General features: G+C 46.1%; 1 protein-coding gene across 1 annotated transcript; it reads right to left on the minus strand.

The window, feature by feature from the left end:
* Positions 1-932: 932 nt before the first annotated feature.
* PCCB (propionyl-CoA carboxylase subunit beta) lies at positions 933-22,500 on the minus strand. The gene is made up of 15 exons (XM_058031618.1): positions 22,342-22,500; positions 20,584-20,703; positions 18,297-18,365; positions 17,170-17,226; positions 15,112-15,225; positions 14,051-14,161; positions 13,636-13,744; positions 12,617-12,737; positions 8,486-8,567; positions 6,898-7,021; positions 5,519-5,626; positions 3,373-3,473; positions 2,132-2,230; positions 1,874-1,967; positions 933-1,210 (listed from the first exon to the last, which is right to left on the minus strand). Exons 1-15 carry the CDS (start codon positions 22,498-22,500, stop codon positions 1,089-1,091), a joined length of 1,590 nt encoding a protein of 529 aa, XP_057887601.1. The 3' UTR covers positions 933-1,088.
* Between the last annotated feature and the right edge of the window lie 737 nt (positions 22,501-23,237).

Here is a 23,237-nt window from a genome sequence, read left to right on the forward strand (position 1 = left end):
CTACTTGTACTGCTCCTTTTATATTGTGCTTTTAGATGATGTTCAGCTGTTGCTTTCCCCCCCCAGGTAGAGGCTCAAGCTCCACAGCTCTACTCACTGCACCTTGCTGGGAAGAGAAGCTGCCTGGGCCATGGCTGTCCTAGCTCTGCTCCTTCAGGCTCGTGCTGGGTGTGAGCAGCAGCAGCTGCAGTGCAGGTAGGGAGGCTCTGTCACACAACAAATGCCAGTTACTCAGGGCAGCCAGGTGCCCACAGCAGCAGCACTGAATGTGACAGTGGCTGTTCCTCACTGTTCTGGGGCTGGAGGGAAGCTGCAGCTTCTACTGAGCACAGGTGAGCACAGGCCCAGAGCTGATCAGAGTAACAGCTCCTGCAGTGGTTCCTGGCCAAGCTGGCAAATAATCCCAGAGAAAGGAGGCTGAAGGGGCCTCTGGAGGTCTCTGTTCCAGCCTCTGCTGAGGGGGGAGGGTATGCATGTCCCACCAAAACTGCCCTTTTTGTCTGCTGTTCTTAAGAGTGGACTGGCTGTGCCTCCCCTGTGCCACCCACCTCTGTCCTGGGGCTCAGACCCAGCTGCTGCAGGCAGCAGGGAAAAGCTGCCACAGGCCAGACTAACAGAGGAACAGAACAACTGAGTCTGGGATCAGCAGGGCCTGGAACCCAAGCTCAGGATTTTCCTCTCTCAGTCAGTGGTGGAGCCAAACTCCAAAGTCTGTGGCAGTGGAATACCCTTGAATTCCACAGGGGTCCAACTTCCCTTGGGGTGGGAGGTGGTTCAGGCAGGACTGAGCCACCTCCAGGGCCTACAGAATGAGGGAGCCAAGGAATGTTTGACCTTGAGCAATTAGTAACAGCTCACCTGCAGCAGGCAGGGCAGGGTGTGTTGAGTATTAACCACCAAGAAAGGGTTTAGAGAGGCAAACTGGTCAGACCCCCAGATTAAATATATGCTATGATTTATTGATGATTATTGGCAAAAATCAAAATTAAAAGAACTATTTCTATTGCCAAGCAGCCCTCCATTAACCAGAGAGTTAACCAGAACTCATATTCAGAATGTCTCCCAGCATGGGCAGCCCCTGCTCACCCTCACAGTGGGATGTTGGCGTGTTTCTTCCAAGGACTGGACTGGGATTTACTGGCCAGGACATCGAGGTCATGGCAGATGCGAGTGCGGGTGGTCGAAGGCTGGATGATGTCATCAACAAACCCTGCAAAAGATGAAAACAAAAAAACCTTCAACCTGACCAACCATGAAGTGTTTGCCTCCCAGCCTTCTGTGCCTAGGCTAATCCATAAGTTAATCAAAACCCATAAGCAAAATCAAAACAATAGCTGGAATAAAAAAATTCACAAGTTATAAATTAACTACATTTAAAATAGACTGAGAAGGAAACATTCCTGAGTCTATTTTTTAATTCTGAATATAACTTGCCTTTTAGAGCACAGTTACTGCTCCAAAACTGGAAGTAGAAGCAATGGAAAAACTTGAGAACTGAGAGTTCTGGAGAACATAACTGGCCCTAATCTTTCTTCAGGCCACTGCTTTGCATTGAGGGCAGTATAAAAGATTGTCAAAGCACCTGTGCTGTAAAGGAAAAGGCTGAATTTTGAGACACCTTCTACTATTGACATCATTGAAAATGCACTTCACAGAGCAGTCCCTGCTTTTTACCAGGCTCTTTGCAGCTGAAGATGTGTCCTGTGTCCAGATGTCCACATGCACTGGTTGTGGTTAAGCATCACCTTTCTAACTCAGACACAACTACCTTACCTAAATAACTTAATTGTTAGCAAAAGGTTTACTCAGTAGCACAACTTTATCTCCATGCAATGCTAAACCAAGTGAAACACAGTGTGGGAGACAACCATACCTCTTACAGCAGCAGGGAAAGGGTTTGCAAACTTATCCACGTACTCCTCCTCTGCATTTGCCTCCTTTCCTCTGAAGATGATCTGGACAGCACCCTGGGAACAGAAGGGCTCAGTCAGTGACAGTTCCTCAGGCCGTGCCCTCCAGGTGAGGGAGCATTGCCCTGCCATGGTGCTGGCAGGGCTCTGGTGCTGCTGGCAGGGCTCTGGTGCTGCTGGCAGGGCACTGCTGCACCCCAGTGAGGAGGGCCTGGACTCACCTTGGCTCCCATCACGGCCACCTCAGCTGTGGGCCAGGCGTAGTTCACATCTCCTCGCAAGTGCTTGGAGCTCATCACGTCGTAGGCACCTCCATAGGCCTGTGACACAAACCAGGGCAGCCACTCCAGGAGTGGCCCTGCAGCAGCAACAGCCTGCATTGCTCCTGCAACCTTTCCTAGTCCAGAGACAAGCAGCTGGGGCTTTTCTCTGAAGGAAAGCGTGAGCATCTCCACTTTGTGGCAGCCATCTCCTAGGAACAGACACCACTTCAGCCAGAGCCCCAAAAGAGCAAGGAAGGGGGCTGCTGACAAAGCCCATTCTGCAAGGCAGGCAGGAAGGGGTCAGTGTGTACCCAGCAGGCCTCAACCTGCACCCTGCACATGCACACAAACCAAGCAGGCAGTGTGCTTCTGGAATTTCCTGGCCAGGGAATGCAGCACTCTGGCTCTGCAGTGCTCCACTCTGGAACTGGAAATGCTCCAGACAGCAGTGATGAACAGATACTGCAGGACTGCAGAGCAAACTGCAGTGCAGTCCCTGTCAGGGCAGTACTGAACAGTGCAGCAGGGCTGCAGGATGGACAAGTACTGCATGGAAATACTTGGAAAAATCAGAGAAGGCAAAGAACAGAAATTTCTTCTTGATTTTTGCCATGACAAGCCAAGAGAGTATCAGAAAAGCGAGCAAGAGGGGCAGAGCAGCAAGGAGAAGGCTGAGGTTGTAAGGTGCCAGCCCCAGAGCTTATGGCAGTAGGGTGTCAGGTACCTTATGGAGAAAGGAAGATGAGGTAGAGCATAGCAGAATTCTGGGGAGGAAAAGAAGCCACACCAGTGTTCAACCTGCAGACAGCAGAAGACAGATGCAGCCAGTGCTGGCTTTGCAGAGGGAGGCTCAAGAGGCAAGAAAGCAGAATTGCTGCAAACAGATGGCATGTCCTTAGTGAGACAGGCTGGGTAACACAGGACAAGTACTTGAGTGAGGGCATTCCAGAGAGAAAGCAGGGAGCAGAAATTGGGAGTTCCAGATGGGTAAAGAGACAAGAGGAAGGAAGGAACTAAGGTCTGGGAATAGAAGTGGCCTCTCATAATGTTATACAAGGAGGTGTTACCAAATGGGACAAACACAGATGTGACAATGATAGAAAGCACCACTGGGACAGATGGACAAAGCTTGGTTTAACTAAAATTGTCACTAGTTCAAAAGGAACTCTGGAAGACCTCCATGGAATTTGCCAGCTTACCTTTCTAGTGATGACAGTGATCTTAGGCACAGTTGCCTCTGCAAAGGCAAAGAGCAGCTTGGCACCATGACGAATAATCCCCCCGTACTCCTGAGCCGTGCCTGCAAAGGACAGGCAACTGCTTCACTCCAGGGAATACACACAAGCCCATCATCCATCACCAGGAGCAAACCTGACCACCACCACAGCCATGTTAATACCCTGGAGAAGATCATGCCAGGCAGTGTTCTCTGCAAGATACTGAGCAACTCAACCATCAGAGCAGCAGCTGTTTGTATGGAAGGTCAGAGAAGCAAAGCTCAGCTAGATGGGACCTTCATAGGAACAAAATACATTTAGAGCATCTTCAAGACTCCAGATGTGACCAGCAGGAAGAAAGAGAATCTGTTAGTTAATCTGATATTTCTAATGCTAATGGGCTAATCTTGCCAAATTCCTTAAAACACAGCAGGTTTTGGATCATAATCAAACCTCAGGTCTCATCTCTTCAGGTTTGTCTTTTTTTTTGTTCTTCCGTTTATCTGCTTTCAAACCAAATTTTATTGTGTAGTAACAATCAATATTTATTGTGCAGTAGCAGTCACTACTTTGAATTAGCTATATGGAAACAGTTCTTGGATTCTGAGCAACTGCTCAAATCTGGATTGCTGGAGTGTCTGCTTACACCAAGCCACTGCCTGGTCCATACCAGGGGAGGTGGCTGAGCCTACACTGGGGAGGAAGGAGAGGAACTCCTGGTTAAAATGTGCCAACTCCATTGTGTTAAAACAGGAACTGGAATGTGAAATAGTCACATTCTGATCCTTTGAGAACTGCAGAGGCCTCAAGGTAAACCATGGTTTATACAACAGTATTAACATTAGATTTGATTGTATAACATTTATAGTCCTCTCTCAACCTGTTTTGTAATGGGTCATTTTACTACTACCTGCTCAGAGAGCCTGTGCTGAAAGCAGGCCCATCACAGCCCTCTCCTCACTGATGTACCTCTAAAGACAGTCACTTTCCACTGAGAAGTGTCTTGCAGCATCAAAGAGCCTTCAGGAAGCCTGAGCATGAGGCAAGCACATTGTCCTTTACCTTTATCTTGGAGTTGTACATCACTGGAACCTAGGAGCTGGAAGCTATTTTTCTGTATCTTTTCTGTCTTTCTGGTTTTCTCCCTTCCTTCTTCTTCTTCTCTCTTCTTACAGAATGTGACATTGAATGGGTTTAAAGGTTTTCTATGTTCAGTGGTCTAAGTCTATGTTTTGATAAGTGATCTTATGCTGCATTTACTGTTTTGCTAATGTTCCTTAATTTTCTATGGTTTTCCAGTAAACTTTACTGGTTTTTATCTCTTGAGACTATTTGGTTGGGATTTTCTCCTTTGTGTCTACCCAGAGCCCTAGGTCTGAGTGACAGGGCTGTAACAGCCCCTCTGGGCAGCAGGTGCAGCAGATGTGGGTGGAACATCCTCAACTGGCCCCAGCTGCCACTGCTCCCTTCCCAGAGCCAGCAGTGAACTCTCCCCTCATCCTGTCCCACAAACAGGGACACCACTGGACTGCCTCCCCTGGCCCAGCACAGCCTGTGCAGGGCCTGCTGCTGCCACCCTGCCCAGCAAGAGCTGTGGAGGGCAAACAACACCTGAAAGCACAGCTCAGCATTTACCTTGGTACAATACAGCCATCAGTGTAACCTCACACCACTCAGAACAAGGGCAGCACCTCCAGGGAATGCAGGTTTTCCCCTTGCACAGGTCCCAGTCACAGCTTTTGGCAGTAGGACAGAGCTTTCCAGTGCATGGTGTCCCCAAGCCTGGCCCTGGCAAACTGGCCATCCCAGTGTGTCTGGCAGGCTGCTGGAGACTGCAGTATTACCTGGCTGTGTGATGTGTCTCTCTCCTTAGATAATTCCAGCAAAGCCTTGTGACTCCTGACACACTGGTTATTTAGGCACTATTTCATTTTCCTGCAATTTCTTGCACATTTCACTGTCCTTTGTGATGACTACTGTAGTTAGAATACAGAATTTCATTCCCAAAAAGTGGAAATTTAACACCTGGTTGAAGTCTACCGTAGCAAAAGTCTTCTCCGAGTTCTGAACATGGATTTTTAGCACCAACACCACCATGCACCACGTGAACTCTAAGGGTAAGGCATACCTGGCAGAAACCCAGGAACATCCACAAACGTGATCAGGGGGATGTTGAAGGCATCGCAGAACCGAACAAAGCGGGCTCCTTTCACAGAAGAGTTTATGTCTAAGCACCCTGAGGTTAAGAGCACAGAAAAAGGGGTTAGACACTCCAGGGATCTGCAGTAATTCAAGGTAACTCAAAATCACACTATTTTAGCTGTATTGTCTTCTTAAAACAAAGGAAAAGCTCATCTGTAGATAATGTGGAGATAATCTGCCATGAAGCTTTCCTGGTTTAGAACTAAGATGACAGAACAAGCTACACTCAAAGGCTCATTTCATTTTTCTGATCCTGTGTGCAAAGTCTTTCTATCCCAAAACATAACAGTTTAATATCATACATGTAATTTAAAACACTTTTCTGTAACTCTCTCTTCATTAGTATTTTTCAGATCAGTCATACTGAAAGGTAACAGAGTTCTCCATTAAAAAACCACAAACATTAAACAGTCCGATAATTTTTGAGAAAAATCAGCATTTCTGGTAGACACACTGCGAAGTGTTTCTGTTTCAGTGCCATTTAGAATTATATTATTTACAACTATATTAAAACAAAACACATTTTGTATCAAAGCCTCTATATGAAATGTTAAAATGAGCTGTTAAAGTTTAAAATGCTAAATGAAGGTTAAATTTATTTTAAAACCTTCTGTCTAGTTTCTTGATGCTCATATCTTGTAGAGATGAAATGAATGAAATACCATACTGGGTCATCTGATTTTTCCAAACAAATAGATACAAGAATTTAAAAAAACGAGAAAACCACAATGTTCTGACTAGGGAAGGTCACTTCAGAAATTACTGAGTAAGGAGAGAAAGCAAAATCCCTGACAGTTATGAAGGGTGATATTAGCTAGAGCTGCACGTGGTACCTTCAGATCCAAACCATGTGAGGTAAAGAGCTCCACACTTGTGCATCTGAAGGCTTTGCACTGGTCACTTACAGTGAGATAGCAAAGTCCCCTCACCCTACAGATGAGTTTTAGGGTTATTACTGCCATGGAAGGAAGTGTGAGGTTTCCATGCTATGGTTACCCCAGTTAATTACAGGCTGCTGCCAAATGAGTGGTGCTCTTCTCCCCACCCTGTGTGCAGCTGCTGCTCCTCCTGGGCTGGATGCAGCACTGATTTAATCACCTGGGAGCAAGATCACCTTGTTAGCCACTAAAGAAATGGTTTGCAGTTCATTTCACAGCTGTATTACAGTGAGGTTCAAGACAAAGCAAGCAGTGGAAAACCACAGAATGAGTGGAGGAGCACACAACACAACAGCTCTGACCTTATACAGTGTGCAGGGAAAGAGACAGAGGCAAGGCCCTGTAAGAGCTCACACTGGGCTCTAACCTGAGGCTACTTTGGGCTGGTTGCCCACGATCCCAACGGTGCGTCCGTTCATCCTGGCAAAGCCAACCACGATGTTCCTGGCATAGCTTGGCATGATCTCAAAGAATTCCCTCTCATCCACAATCTGCAAGGGAGAGGCAGGCAGAGTATGCAGTATGAGGCCAAACAGAGGTGCATAAATACACAGGCAAACACAAACTCAGCTACCTTAGTATTGCAACTTTTAAAAGAGTTCTGAACTTGCAGAATTGTGAAGGAAAGAGAGAGAGGGAAACCTTTTAGTCTTTGCAGCCTTCACTGCAAGAATTAAGTACAGAAACTACCAAAACTCAGTTAAGTGTTCCATCAGGGAACACCTTTATGACTGAAGGGAGCCTTTCTTCCTGGCTTAGAACAAAATGCAAATCACATGTTAAGAACTTCTTTCTCACCTCTTAATTAGCAACAGCCTTACAGAGCGATTTCCAGTGATGAAACAGTAACTTCCTGGAGCCCAGAAGCTCCCGGTGACACATTTGATGTAATCTCGCTCTCTTGGCAAGCTCAGAGCCCTTTCCTGGAGAAACCAGCCCGGCCCCAGGGAATGCAGGGAATACAGTGCCCAGGCAGCATCCACCTGGAGCCACACACACCCCTGTGGCTGCACTTCCCTCGGGCTGGAGCTGTGTTTGCCCTGCCAGGGACAGCCCTGGTGCATGAGGCACGATCAGAACTCAGCACGTTCCAAGAGATCAGAAACATCCATGGAGCAGTAGCGACACCTACACATGGCTGCCTGGGCTTCCAGCAGGATTCCCCAGTTCCATCTGTTTTTGGCAGCTGTTCCCAAATACACTGCAGTGTGCCAGTCATTTCATTAGCCTCAGTTTTAAAAAGTTGTGAAAAATGTAAGCAGTATAAAAGTGGTGTTATTTCTTTCTGTAATACTTCCCAAAATCTGTGGGAGGGCTTGAGGGTTTTCTCCTAATTCACCTAATGATTTCTATTACATGCCACCTTTTAACTTTCATTACACACAGTGCTGAAAATCACAGTGGAAGAATCCAGGGATTAAAAATACCCTGAGCTTGCTTTCACCACTAAAATGAGTCTAAATGCAAGCCAGTTGCAAACTTTGTAATTTCAAAAGAATAGACATGTATTTTCTTGTACTGCATATGTACATTATCTCTTAGCATAAACAGGGAAGGGTAAATCTCTGCATCCTGGGTACTTTATTACTTTTATACAGAAGTGCCAGAATCCAAGACAGAAACACCAAGGTTCAGGGAGGGGCCAAGCAACAGAACTCAAGGGGGGTTCTGACCCCAGAAAGAATTAAATTGCATCACCCTGCATCTGTATATAGAGCATAAGATATATCCTGAAAACAGATCTTGGGATTCTGTTAAAATATATTTTTTCCCCTGCAGTTTTTGTTGCCCATTCACAAGTAGCTACTACACAGGTAGAAAGTCACTCACGAAGATTGAAATAAATAAGTAACAGTATCTATATCTTCAGTGCCATTCTCCTGGTTTCTGTGCATTATTTAGACCCAGAATGTAATTAATATATGCATCTTTAATGTGAACACTGTCAGACTTACGGAGTGTATGATATCCAGCATATCATAGGCTTTGGCTGACTCACTTGGGACAATGGTGTCCAGCTCTGGAACAGGACGGTCACTGTGGAGAGCAAGTGTGAGCAACAACATTTAAAGACCAAAAGAACACCAAGACCAAAAATTCAAGTAAACATTTCCACCTCTCAGAAACTTCAGAACCTCCTCAGAGATGGAGAAAAGAACCGGTTCTGTTAATCTCGGGCAGCCTGAGCAGCCTCCTGCTGAAGGAGACCCCTCTTCCAGAGGCAGCTGTGCTGAGGAAGCCCCAAGCAGCCCGGCCCGGCGGGGCTGTGCGGACACGGCCGGGAGGCGGCCGGGCTGCAGGGGGCACTGCCGGCTCACGGGATACACGGGTGTGGCTGATGCCTTAAGTTTTAGCTTCCATATTTTTCAGATTCTCTACTGTCTTAGTGTGTGACTCTGAACTTCATGTTAAGTGTTAGTAATTCTCTTCACAGGGTAGTTAGACAAAACAATCCCTTTCCAGCTTGAGAACCAAGGACAAATGTTACAGCCTCAGGCCCAAAGTATAAACAACAGCGAACTGAGGAGAGCAAACCAGGAGATGGAACTTCATAACCTGAAGCTGTAATTGGACAATTGACCCCAAAATGCAAATGGACCAAAACGTATAAAAGTGTGAAAACTTGTGACCAGTCGTCCATCTTGGGCAGAGCCACAGTCGGGCTCTGGTACTGCCCAAGGTGTATCCTTTTAATAAATACCTGCTTTATTCCTGTAACTCTGTGCAGCCTCTGTTCCGGGTCAGCCTCTCAAGGCACCCTGGGGGCACAGCCCAGAGGCTGCAGGGCTGCAGGGCACACGGGGCAGCAGCAGCAGAGCCCAGTCCCTGCAGCTGCCAGGCAGAGCCCTTGTCCCAGGGCAGCCTGAGGCTCCCTGTCACACACAGCACCTCAGAACTGCACACTCACTGCCTGCCCACTGACACCCGGAGCTCTGAACACACTGAGCTGCAGGAAACCTTCCCATGCTCATTTCCCCACCCCAAACAAGCAGAGAGCAGAGAAATCATACAGAGAAAACATATCCACCCTGTGTCTTCCCTTCACAGACTGTGTTTAAAGACTCTCCTGTTTCTCCACTTACAGTGACACATTTCCACGTGGAGGTTTCCTGTAACACAGATCCTGCCACCCCAGCAGTGACAGGATCAGTTCCCCAGCTTTGATCACATTACCTTCATCAGGGATCCACTCAGCAGTGGCACCCACGGGGTCTGAGGATTCAGTGCAGGGTGTCAATTTTTATCAGTCACCACTGAGAAGGTTTCAGGGAGTATAATATTTGTGCTATTCCATAAAAATAGTGATCTCTGTAACAAATGGTGTTTCCATGGGAGTTCTTACTGAATTAATATTTTAACAATGCCATGGTTTAGTACATTTTGAATAAGACAACACAAGGCTCTAGCCACACAATTCAAAACTGAAGAAAGTGATGTGCAGTTTGACAAAGTCAGACAAAAGTTTAAAGTGCAGCCCCATGGCTGTCTCTGGGCTCCCTCAGACACATGGGATGAGGGAGGCACAGCCCTTGCAGGGAAGGGAAGAGACACAGCCATTTATAGAACAAACCTGACAACAACACTTCAAGTGCTTTTTCCATACAAATACAAATATTGCACACAAACACTTCCATAAAATGATACAATGGAACCTTAATCTGAAGAAGTTAAACTTGTTTTAACATACTAAACCCTAAGATAAAAACAATTCTAAACTTTCTTGAGTGTAAAGTAGATAGAGATGTGCTCCAAGCTCTGTCCCACACAGCTCTGTGACCTGTGGTACCCAAAGGATAGCAGTGAAAAGATGAAATTATTGCTCCCATAAATTCACAGTGCTGAAGGAAATTTTAACAGCATTAAAATACTCATCAGCAAAACAAAGACATTATCCAGGACACCATGTTTGAAAAGCTCCTTCAAATATCTACAGACACAGGACATCTGGAGCTTGCTGCTGCACTCACTGGGCTTCAGAGGTGTTTGTCCCAGCTCCCACTTGGTGGGACAGAACTGCTGCTCATTGTTACAGCCTGTGCCAGCTGGAGACACCCTCACCAGATGGACACTGGGTTTCATTCAGTGCACAAGTCAAACTGCTCTTGGTTACCAACAGCTGGCAATAACCTCCTCCAGAGGTTTGTAGAGACACAGAGAGAGGTAAAATCCTACCATGCCATGGAGCAAATGCAATGCATCAGACACCTCCCAAAGGCAGGGGACATCTCACCAGGGACAGCTGGGTACTGCAAGAAGCTTGTGAGCCCTTGGAACCCAGGCCACTGCCAACACACACTCACCAACACAAGCTTCAGCAGCCAAGGCTGGCATTTTTCAACACCAGAAACAACTTACCTGAATAGAGGGAAAAACAAACCAATCAAACAACCCTCAACAGCCCCAGGACTTCACAATAAAAGCACAAGTAGGTTACATTTAATTTGTGGCAATTTCTTGTGTGGTGAAAACAATGCAATAAGAAAGCAATTACTCTAGAGGAACAGACTGGGACTGGAGCAGCTGTAAGGATCAAATACATCAATCCCAAGCAGAAGGAATCTATTAAGATGTCAGTTTGTCCAGATGAAATAATACCAATCTGTGCATTAGAACAATAAATGGGAGAGCTATTGGAAATGTTGCTATAAAACCAAATAAATTTAACAAATATATTTGCCTTCACATGTATAAAGGCTACTACACTGAAGTTCTTAGTACAAATTGCTTTTATTATATCTCATGCCTTGTAAAAGATCAGTTCTTTTTTTCTTAAGGGACACAAATCTCTTATACTTTAGTAGCTACAACCTCACTGCTTCTCACAAATAAACTGCCTGTTATAAAGTACATTGATTTAAAAAATGGACTGTTGCTTCTACAGTGAAATTAAAACACCAAAATCAAGTCTGTAGATATCAATTATCCCAGTAAAACTTGTTGAATGCTTATAAAGACCATGATAACCTCAAAGATAATCCCCCAACTCAAATACAAGAGATTTGCTTTGGTTTTGTCACTAACAAACCAGAGCAGCTGAGAACAGAACAGAACCAGACTGGCACAGTTTAATGAGCTCCTAAAGATCAACACCTACCTCAGCAAAATTTAGGATTAGTAATTAATTGACCTGTCAGGCCATTCTCTAAAAGAAAATGGCAAATCTCTTTTTTAAAAAGTGAGAAATGTATCTCAGGGACCAGCACAGTGATTTGTAAAATCAATCCAAAAGCACCTCCTCAAACAAACTTACACAGACACTGAAAAGCACAATGAGGGATGAAGAGAAAATAACCTTCAGACTCACAGATTAAAATCATCACACATGAAGAGCCACAAGACATATCACACACATGTGAGGAGCTGAAAGGAACTAATTCAGGCACCACTCCCATGCAGGAGAATGCAACAGCCTCTTGAGGGTTCCCTAGGGAAAGGCTGAGTTTTGAGTGCAACTGGAGCTTGGGTCAAAATGCTTTTACTCCACTGACATTCTCTGCCTTCCAGCCCTAGCAAGGCTCCCTGCTCAGTGTCCTGTGCTGTCTCTCTGGCTGTCTCTCAGCTCCTGGAAAAATTCCCTGATAAAAGTCCAGACAGTTGCCATTTTTCCCCTCTTGAAATGGCTCAAGTTCTTCCTGCATTATGTTGCCAACTCCACAATGAGCCTGAGACAAGTATGTAACACACAAAGCTTTCTGCCTCCTTGTTGCCTGCCCACCTCTAACCCTTACGAGCAGAACTCATCCAACAGACACAGCTGACAGAACAGGGCAAGTTCTCCCCACTGTCACTCACTGTGCTGTTTCCTACCTCTCTTGCTTGTTCTAAGGGACTGGGCAGCCCACCTGAGCAGAGATTGCTTTTCCCAGCATTCTGCACACAGCCTGGACAACAGCCCTTTCAGAAAACAGAATTAAACCTAACAGCGAACACACACATGTTGGAACACTTCCCATATTCACATAGAGAATGCAGAATTATCTGCCAAGATCCCAGGCACAGAACAGCCCTATCTCTGTGCCCATAAGCCAGAGAAGCCATGAAATGCAGTGGCCAGAGAGCCCAGAGCTCAGCCAGGCTGCCCTTACCTGGGATCATGGCACTCGCACACTGGAGCCGGGTCCCGGTTGCTCAGGGGTAAATAATTGAAGAACTCCCGGAGGTTCAGCAGAGCATCAATGTCATTCTCAAAGGCTCTGTGTGCAACTCCTGCCCAGACACAGCACAGCAGGCATGGAAATCATTGTGCAAGCCTTCCTTTCCAAACAGATATCAATAAAGATAGAAACAAGCAACAGCAGGACTCTTTAAACTTGAGCTGTTAACAATCAGGAGTCTTAAGCCACCAAATCTGACCAGCTAAAAATATCTAAAAAACATGTGCTGTGTCAAACTTCCTCCAGAACAGGTCTGCATTGTTGACCTCATATGTCAAATAATGTGAAGTGGTTTATCAGCTGGCACAGCCCTACCTGGACTCCAGCCTTCTGGAACTCTGATTGGGTTACTGTGCTGCACCCAAGTGTTGGACTACAAGTGCTTTTTATAAAAGGGCTGGATCTGGGCAGCATCTGTGTGTGTGGTTTTGGTTCACCATCAGCTCAGTTCACACAGAATTTGAGAACCTACAGTCATTTGAGTCTTGAGAAGATTCATGACCCACAGACGTTTTCACAGAGGGGAAAAGAGGGAAGAAGTGCTTCAGCTCACACTGCCACTTGGTTTGTAGTTAAGCAGTTCAATCAATCACATTAGTGAGCAAACAAGGGACTGCTGAGAATCTTTCAACCCATGCAAATGTCTGGACAACAAACAAAAAATCCCCACCCCAGGCTGACTTCACTAAGCCCTACTCCCTGACAGTATTCCCACTTCTGGCATCTTTTGTGGGTTTGCTACTTTCTCTTCCAAACCCCAGAACTCTCCCTTCTTTGTGTTGTGTTACTAAACAGGAGCTGCAGGAAAGCAGATGCAGAGTCAGACCCTGTGCTTAGGCAGAGCTTTGTCCCTTAGACTCATCTGGATTGGCCCACAGGCTGTTTAGCCAGAACTACTCTCATTTACTCTGAGCACAATTAGCATGTTCAGTAAAGCCCCCAGCTCTCACCAGACACTGCAGTGTGTGTCTTTGCACCCCCAAGCTGCTCCTGGGTGACATCTTCATTGGTGACAGACTTCACCACGTCAGGCCCAGTGATGAATAGGTAGGATGTGTCCTGGGGTAGGGGAGAAGCAGGAACAGTGAATGCCAGTGCCAAGCTGCAAAAGCACCCAAGGAACAGCCACAGCCTCTAGAAACCTCCCTTAAAATAAGAAGAGGGACAGATTTCTTTAAAAGGCTGCATTGCATTTAAAATCCACTGAAAATGCAATTGTCCACAAGTTACCTGGGAAAGTTTTTCTCAACTTTTCACGCAAAATAAAAATCCAAAGCAGGAGATCATATTGGAAAATACCCGTTCCCATATGGTCACTTAGTGTGTGATCAATGTCACCAGCAGCAGCTCAGGACAAACCCTTACCTTCACCATGAATGTGAAATCAGTTAAGGCAGGAGAATACACGGCTCCACCAGCACAAGGACCCATGATGAGGGAGATTTGGGGAACGACACCAGAACACAAAACATTTCTCTGAAAATGGGAAAAAAAAACCCAGCTGGTTTTACCAAAGTGTATCTTTAAATCTGTGCCCAGATTCTGCAAGAATTCACCATCACAAACAGGACTGTTTTATCTACTGGCAGACAAATATCTGGAGAGAATCTCTTGATGCAAATTGAACCAAAACAAGTTTCTTATTTCTGTTCCCATACAGCTGATTCCCTTTGCCATGCAATGACTGCAAAGGAGATAGCATGAGCCACCTCAGCAGATGCTGCCAGGGAAAAACCTGCACTGAGCCTGCAGTGGGAAGGAGTGGATGTCCCTGATATTTGAATGTGTATGTACTGTGCTCAGAGGTAGAAGCAAGCTTACTGACCAGGTGAGGGAGGGATTTTTTAAAATCAGGTTTCTGCACTGGCTTGAATTTTACACAAAGGTGAATGGCTGCCATCCAGCATGGACGGTGTGTTGTACAAAAATCCACCTACACTGCTTGGTGCTGCAGTGGGTCACAACAACTTCTGTAACTGTTCCTCCCAGACTGCACCCCAAAACCTGGCAGCATCTGATTGACCTGACAGCCCACCTGCTTTCCTACTGAAAGGACAGTGTTCTGTGCATGCAACTTCATGAAAAGTATTTCAGCAGCATATAAAAGAATGTTATTTCTGTGAAAAAATGAGCAGCAGTGCACCTTAGGGAAAAAGTCTAGGACACAAAACTTTCAGCAGAGCAATCAACACTGGACATCCCCATTCTCACTACACACTGGATCACAGAGCTTTACAGAGCTCAGCATGACCCTTGGGTACATTTGCCCAAAGCTAAGAAAAGAACCAAGGTCTGAGTCTTATTATCCTTTTATCCTTTGGCTGTAACAGAACAATAACCTCAACATCTACTTACAAACACCCACTTGCATGTTGTGCCCACCTTTGAGGATGCCAAAGAGCCTGGCCATGCAGCAGCCTACTCACCAAAAATATGTCTGCATAGCCTGCCAAGGACTCCACTCCCTCCTGGATCCGGGCTCCTCCAGAGTCATTCAGCCCAATCACGGGGGCTCCAACCATGGCAGCTTGATCCATGATCTAGTGATGAACACAAACTCCTCAGTACTGACCCAGCTAAGCTGAACCCCAAAGAATATCTGCCTTCCCAGCTGGGCATCTCCACACTCAGCACTGGAACTGGATAATGCAGTGTGAGTGACATGGTCACAGGAGAGGGGCTGTGCAGCTGAGGGCTGCCCCTGTTCATAAGGGGCCTCAACATCCCCTCAGTTGTGTCTCCTCTGCTCCTCAAAGTTTGTTGCAGTGGTGGCTGTGGAATCTCTCTAAGCTGTATATTCTAATGCTTGATTACCCTTTTTAGAACTTCTTTGGGAGGACTAAATTACATCTTTCCTCCAGAAATTTAAACATTACATTGGTCTTGATACACAGCAGTGAGGGAGAGCAATTAGCTATTCTTGGCCTTTACTTTTGGGAACATTCAAGTACCTCAAATCTTTCTTCAGTCTTCATATTCCTCTTCATGTTTCCAGGCTAAGCACCATCAATTCAGTCACATCCTGTTTTCTAGGGCTCTGATCATTTTGGTTACTTGCCTCAAGATCATGCACAATACTATAACAGAGCCTTGAGTAGGAGGACTGAATTCCTTACATTCCTTGCACAAAATATTCCTGATTATTGAATTCCAGTAAAATGTCTGCCATTTTCATAACACTACAGCACTGGCACATTATGTTAAGACCTGTTTTAACATCAAGATCTGCTTTAGCTCCTAAATAATTTTTGTAAAACATCAGTTAATCCCCATTTTGAATTTTGAAGTTGCTTTTCCCTGTCCTTTCAATCATTGTAATAAAATTATTTCAGACAATCTTTAACTTAATTGCAAAACTAATTACAAATCCAGTCCCATCTTTCAGAGTGCTTGTAGCATCAGCCTTGAATTTTATATTGCCTAGAAACACAGCAAGTGTTGACACTTGGTGCCACTCAAGTCAGTGGGCAGGAGACCCAAAACTCCAGCCCAAACAGGAGCTGGTGGTAACTATTTCTGTGCAGTTCTAGAATTCCCTGACATGTTCTGCTGTTTTCCAGGGACCTGGATATGGATTTTCTTTCCCAAGGCTCTTCCAAGTTCTTCCTAAAGCACTGACAAAGACTGACCCCCAAAGCAACTCATTCCCCAAGAGCCTTCCAGCTTTGGGGCTCACCAAGAACAGCACCAACCAGGAAGGCCCCACATTTTTTCAAGTTTTGTGATCAGACCCTGCTGCTTTAGAAAGAAGAGATCAAAGAAAACCCACCAGAAACCATCCCATCATTTCAGTGCCATCCCATCCCTCCCCAGTATGGACACCACAAAGCTCCAGTGTGAAAGGGTAACTCAAGTCCTTCCTAATATCAAGACCAGGTAAAACCAAATAGTTGTTATCTAGTTTTCTACTTTTATACCCACACACTCCTGAGGAGTCTATGGCAAAGAGTAGTTATTTCCACAGCATAAAAGGCATTGTGCCTTTCCACAGCAAAAATCTTGCCCTTCTCACAAGACAAGCAGACAAACAGGAATAAATAGCCACAAGTGTTTGATAAGAGAAACTCTCAGGGTCAAGGTGACCTCAGAGTTGTAAAACTGATTATCTTCAGGCTGTTTACTTGTTACATTTGCTTTCTTTTTAAATATTACACACTTTCACAGCACACTGTTTAGAGGAAAATGTTTCTCTGAATTCATTCCTCTTTTCTCCAGTGCACAATGAGTAGTTAATTGATATTTGTACTTGGCAAGTCTCTCACCCTTTGCAGTAGAGTAGAAGACATAACTTAATGTAACAAAGTGTGCATTACCTGGAAACGCTCACCCACACTCAGAAAGTTTCCAGAGGCACCAGTCTCAGGCATGGCACATGTCAGAGCACACTAAAGTCAGTCACCAAACATTTTCTCCAAAGTCATTATCACAACAGACTGAAAAAAGAATGCTGACAATTTTTTTTGTTTTTTTCTGTGCCATATTACCTTGCAGATCTTCTGGGCATGAGCTCCAGACAAACTGCCTCCAAATACAGTAAAATCCTGAAAATAAAGCAAACTTTCAGATTAGGGAAAGAATAATTTCAGTAAAATGCTGTCAATTATTGCTAGTAAACAACATAATCCTACAGTGCTCTATATTTGGTATGCTGCTTCACAACAACTGACTCCCTCAGTGCAGCCTGCAGATGATCCCAGCTCAATACAAGCATCCTTCACAAGGAGGAAATACAAACCTGCACACACATGACCATTCCAGACCCATGAGTTATGTCCAAGGGGTGCTGTAGGGACTGTGTCAGCCAAAATGCCTAAGCAGAAAAATCTCTAACAGGCCCTGGGATTGATCCAGAAGAAAAAGAGGATATTGACACCTCCTGGCAGAAACAGAGCCCAGAGGCAGCTCCCAGGGAGTTTCTCTGTTGCATTCCACCAAGTCTCACTCCCAAAGAAGCCCCAGAAACTGTGTGGACAGAGACAGCATGGCCATGACTGACATTTGAACCAAAAAGGTTCAGCATCTCAGGAGGCAGCTCCATTTGGAGGGAAAAAAGGTCATTAAATATAAAAAGGGAGGGGTGTATCATGAAGGGGCACTCTTAAATTCTACTAATACAAAAACTGCCCCCTACTTGTGTTCCAAAATGAAGGTTTGTGTTTGGCTCCTCTCCACACGTTCAGGCCCATGTACCAGTGACTCTCCTTGGAGGGAGCACACATCCAAGACAAAAAAGGCAGAGTCTCTGCCTTGCTCCAAGGTAACACAGCTACAGCCACTTTGGCCATGACAGCAAATGGAACAAAGGCTACTTTGTGGCCCAGAACAGAGCAGCACTTACTAATGATCTGAAAGAAAGCCTTTCACAGTGAGTGACCAAGATAAGTCTCTACCTAAGATGTTTCCTCTGAAGTACTTTTATTTTAATATAAAAAATATATTTTAACATAAAAAGTATATTTTATCTATTTATATGCTATCACAAGCTTTTTTGCTTCTTGTCTGAGGGTGCCCTGCTTCCTCCCACAGGTACATTGCACATGGCCATGCTGAACTATTGTGAACTTGTCCTTTGAAGTAAGTTCCCACTACTTAACAACAAGAAAAACCTTACCTGGCTGAAAACATAAGCTAGTCTGCCATTAATCCTTCCACGGCCAGTCACCACACTGTCACCAGGGTACTGCATGAAAAACAGACAAATTCATTGAAAATGCAACAAATGATGCCTACTAAAACTTCCACAAACTCCTACTAAGACAAAGCAAAGACTGATTTCCTGGGAGGTCTCATCTTCCATGTCTGCAGTGGGAGCTCCACAAAGATTTTCCCCAGCTGTAAAAATGAAAACTAGAGGTAATATCACATTTTCATTATGGATCATGGAACTTAGCAGGTTCCCTTCAAATTTAGAATATCTGAAATTAAGACAAATCATGCCCTCAGAGACAGGACAGGATGTACCTTTTATCAGGACTAGCTGATGGTTTTGAAAGAATGGATATACTGCACAAACCTCTGAGGTGTTGATACAGGATGAAAAACAATCCTGGACAGATCCAAAAATATAATTACAGTCACCTCAAATACTTGAACTTGACCTGTCCCATTTTTCACACTGTAAATAAGGGAAGAAAGAACTGGCCAAGGAAATGGAGCCTGTGAGTCTTAAAATGTGCTTCATCTTTCTAATAAAAAAATATATAGAAGTCTTTCAAGACAACAGTAGGAAAGGAACTTTGCTGGCTTGTCAGTAAAAAAGGGAATTTCAAGCACTGAAGTACTTTTTGTTGTTTGGTATTAAAATTAAAAAAAAAAAAGGAAGGAAAAAGGGAAGTGTGTGCTGCAGGGACACTCTAAGGAGCACTCATGCCCAAGTGATCTGCTGTCAGGAAGGTCACCCTTGCCTGGTGCCTTTCCTCAGGCTCACACACAGCACTGCTCTCAGCCCCTGGCACACACAACAGCAGCACACACCTGGACTTCAGCCACTGCCACGTGAAGGTGACTCCCAAAATCCCCAGCAGCCCACAAGCAGTCTGGATGTGAGCACAAGTCCTACCCTACCCTCAGAAAGTTCCAGGGACTCTGAGAAATTCAATGCTAAACTAATATTCCAGCTCAGTGGCCACAGTTAGGTCATCTGTTGTGAAACTGTGCTCTGTAAACACAATCTGCAGCTCACTGAAGGGTGAATTCTGAAGCACAAGGAAAAAATTAACCCTCTTGTCACACTCAGGACTCTGCTGCTCCTCCTATTTTCAGAATAGCAATTTGTTATCAACAGTGTGACATGCAGCATGGAGTAACTCAATGAGAGGCAGCTCTGGCAGTTGAGTTTGCTGGAGAACAAAGTAAAAACAACAGAGGAGAAAAGATGTTTGCTCTGCTATCCCCTGAGAGGGGAGGAGGTCTAACACAACATCCTCCCCAGCACCAAGTGTCATCAGCCTCCCGTGTGACCCAACAAACAAATCCTTCACCTTTGGCACTCCCAGCACCTCTGCTGCAACCCTGCTGTCCCCTCCCTCATCCACAACTTGAAGGACTGAAACCCAAGGAAGTGGTTTAAGAGCTGCACAAACAGAAGTTGGAATTACTGTGTGCAGCACAGGGCACACACAGAGAGCTCCTCACCCTACACCAACCCCCCACAGCAAGCAGCCTTTGGCTGCAGGAAGATTCCCAGTGAACAGGCACTGACACCCCAGCAGCTCACTGGTGCCTTCTACCAGAGCACAGCAGAACACTCTTCCCAGGTAGAACATTATCAGGCATCAACATCATGAGAGACTTTGAGGGGCACAGATTTTCCCTGTGTGTGTGGAACTCCCTGTACCATGCTGGTTTAGGATACATGGCCACATAGCCAGAAAGTGCCTCAGCAAGCAGGGTGCAAATGGCTAACAGAGCACTACAAATGCTGGGACTCCCAAACATTCAGATCAGATTGTAAAACCTCAAGGATTTTATGACTATTGTTTGGCAGGCATAAATATAGATCTGAGTTGTTTCAGCCAAGAACTCTAATCCTACCTGTAGGGAAACAGAAATATCTACCTTGATTTTCCCCTCAAATCTGATCTGATTGATGAAATTGCACCAACAAAGCTCTGCAGCCTCCTCTACTGTCTAAAATGCAAATCTAAGACAATTCCCAGGAAGGTATTTGAACCAAACAAGTGACCTTATAAAAAAGGTATCAAGTTTAGACAACAGAACACTCTGTAAGGTATTAAATGGAAACTAAGAGTAATGAGAGCAAATTTACAAAACAAAATTATACATAAAGAGAAAACAAATAGTAAAAATCATATGTGAACAGAAGAGCCCATTTTCAACCAGTGGGCTGGCTGCACAGCAGAGGACACTGAAACAAGAGTTTTATGAAATAAAACTACCTTATTCTTGCTAGAGTCCATCCCAAAGTCAGTACATCTGTGTTCCACAAACATGTCATATTCATCAAAACTGTCGGGGTCCAACAGCAGCAGAATTCGTTCCCTTGCTGTCAGCTTTCCCTGAAACAGAGCAAGCAACAATTAACAGAGCCACCAGGTGATTCTGGCTGTTTGCTGACCCCCAGCAGATGCAGTTTCATCAGGCAAAACCTCACCTGATCTGTTACACAGGGTCCATTAAGCAACTGCAGGCCCCCAAAGCTGCAAATAGCCTGTGCAGTGATTATCCTCCTCAAAAACAAACCCAATGCAAGCCAGACTCTGAAAAGAAGGCTGACTGTTGGAGCAGCACTACCACAGGAGAAAGGAAACAATCTCAGAGACTTTCAACAGGATATAAATGCATCACAGCTATTTTTGCCTATACATTTAAATGCTGCTATTGAGACCTTTTTTCTATTCTTAACCAGGGAACCCTTCCACAGCTAGACCAGTCCTCCCCAACAGCTCAGGGTTCAATTCACTGTGCTCAAATATTATTTGATTGCAGTAAATAAGAGGGAAGAGGAAGTGTGACAGCCTGCAGGGATCTCCTGACAAAATCCTTCTGGTTTTTTTCCAGCTGGACACTGTTACAGGCAAAAGTAAAGTAATGGTGAAATGCCAAGAACAGAATCAATTGACCAGATATACATGTCCTTTGCTCACTGTTATGTAGTAAAAAATGACTGCAAAGTTCTTTATGTCTTAACCTACCAAACAAATCTGTTCTTTCCAACCATGGCCACCATCTGTCTGCAAAGGGCAGGGCACCTGGGTTGTCTCCTTTAGGGGGTGACATGACCCTGCATCAACATGACACTGTAACACAGCTCAGCTTTTACAAACCATCTGACCAGCAGGCCAAAAAGCTCATGAAAAGCAGGAAATGCAGGAAAGCCTAATGTAAGCCAAAGTATTAGTTTATATAAAACATAAGCTGCTTCAGGCCCTAGACATGCAGAGGCGCTTGTATATTTGTGTGTCAGTGTCTTGAATGTAACTCAGCAAGACTGAACTCTCTTCACATGTTGTATTACTGGAGAGGGACACTGCTGACAGGCAGAGTGATCGCTGAGGGAGCCTTCATGGGAATCGCCATTCCCACCTCCTTGATGCCTACAAACCACCTTGCACCACGCTGAAAAGGTCTCCCAGCAAGAGGCGATAAAGAGAAACAGGAAACCTCTGCTGTCACTCCCATCAGCACTGCCCACATTCTGAACGACAGAGGCAGGAGACTAAAAACCCACCTGTTGTCATCCCTCACACCTGTCTTTTCATCCGCTTTATTTCCACTCTTCTAACTCTTTGCTGTCAGCTTAGAGATCAGATTAAATTTCCAACAGTGGTGTAAAGATGAAGCTGTTGCTCAGAAGTGTTAAGCAACCTAGAACTGACTTACCATTGACAGGCAGAAGTTGCAACTTCTGTCTACCCTATCTCTCATACATATTGCAGCCAACCAATAACCACTCTGAGGTAAAGGAATTAGTAAAGCAATTGTTCTTTTTTCTACCCAGAGTAACAGGCAATGCAGTCTTAAGCGCTGCTTGAGGAAGCCTTCCCGCAAAGGGGTGTCTGCAGTACCACGCGAAGCCGCGAGTGCCCAGAGCGGAACGGAGCCCCGCCGTGCACGGCCTGCCCTCCCCGGCCAGCGTGCGCCCGGCGGCTGCGGGACAGGGCTCTGTCCCCTCCGGCCACCTGTGCTGGGCTCACCCGCTTGTGCTGGGCGTCGATGCGGGCCTGGCCGCCGCCGAGCAGCGCGGCTCGGCGCTTCTCCTCGATGCGCTGGGGCACGGGGGGCGGCCGGGCCCCTGAGGCGGCGCGGCCCCGGCACAAGCGCAGCGCCCGCCGCAGCACCCGCACGGCCGCCATGTCTGCGCGTGCGCGCCCGGCCCGCCCCGGCCCCGGCCCCGGCCCCGCTCCGCCGCCCGGGCGTCCCAACTACGGCAGGGGCGGTGCGGGCACACGGCTCCGGGAGGCTCCGGGAGGCTCCGGGAGGCCCGGGCAGGGCCGCTGCAGCACCGGGCCCGGCGCAGGCCGCTGAACGAGCCCAGCCCTCCGCCGGCAGATTGTTCAGCGCTGTTGTCTGTGCGCAGAGACAGCGGGAAAATGCATCAGCTCTTCCCCCTTTCCTGCGTGGCGGAGAGATTTGTGGCGCTTCAGAAGCGGGGAAGGCAAGCAGGGGTGTCAGCTCGCAAGATTAGCTGGCCTCTCTTTGTTTCAAATGCCAGAAAGTATTTCTTAGGAAAACGGTCCCTGTGACACCCCGGCACCGATTCCGTGCCGCCTCCTATGAAGAGGCACTGGGCTCTTTTCCCGGCACGCTTTCGGACGGATGAGGCGAATCGAGACCCCTTAAGAAGGGAGTGGGCCGGGATGTGCGGGGAATACGCAGCGCACACAGCGAGTGCCCGAGCTGCAGTGTATCCGCAATCCAGAGATCTGATGTCATCGCCTCCCAGGCAGTTCTCCAGTGTGCAGGCGCAGCCATCTGTGCAGCAGATCATTTGTTACCCCCGTAGGCCACCTCCGACACCGACCACCAACAAACCCCCGGCAGTTCCAAGTAGGGCGAGGTGAGCATTGCCTCAGCGTGCACATACCACACA

This window comes from Melospiza georgiana, chromosome 10, assembly GCF_028018845.1.
Source record: "Melospiza georgiana isolate bMelGeo1 chromosome 10, bMelGeo1.pri, whole genome shotgun sequence".
In the NCBI taxonomy this organism is placed as follows: domain Eukaryota; kingdom Metazoa; phylum Chordata; class Aves; order Passeriformes; family Passerellidae; genus Melospiza; species Melospiza georgiana.

What these genes read in the sequence shown, in the direction of transcription:
- PCCB (XM_058031618.1), bottom strand. Translation starts at nt 22,500, where the DNA reads ATGGCGGCCGTGCGGGTGCTGCGGCGGGCGCTGCGCTTGTGCCGGGGC. An exon ending in TGGACTCTAGCAAGAATAAG is followed by an intron (nt 18,366 to 20,583) that starts GTAGTTTTATTT and finishes TTTTTCATGCAG; the next exon opens with TACCCTGGTGACAGTGTGGT. An exon ending in TGTTCCTGGGTTTCTGCCAG is followed by an intron (nt 3,474 to 5,518) that starts GTATGCCTTACC and finishes TGTCCTTTGCAG; the next exon opens with GCACGGCTCAGGAGTACGGG.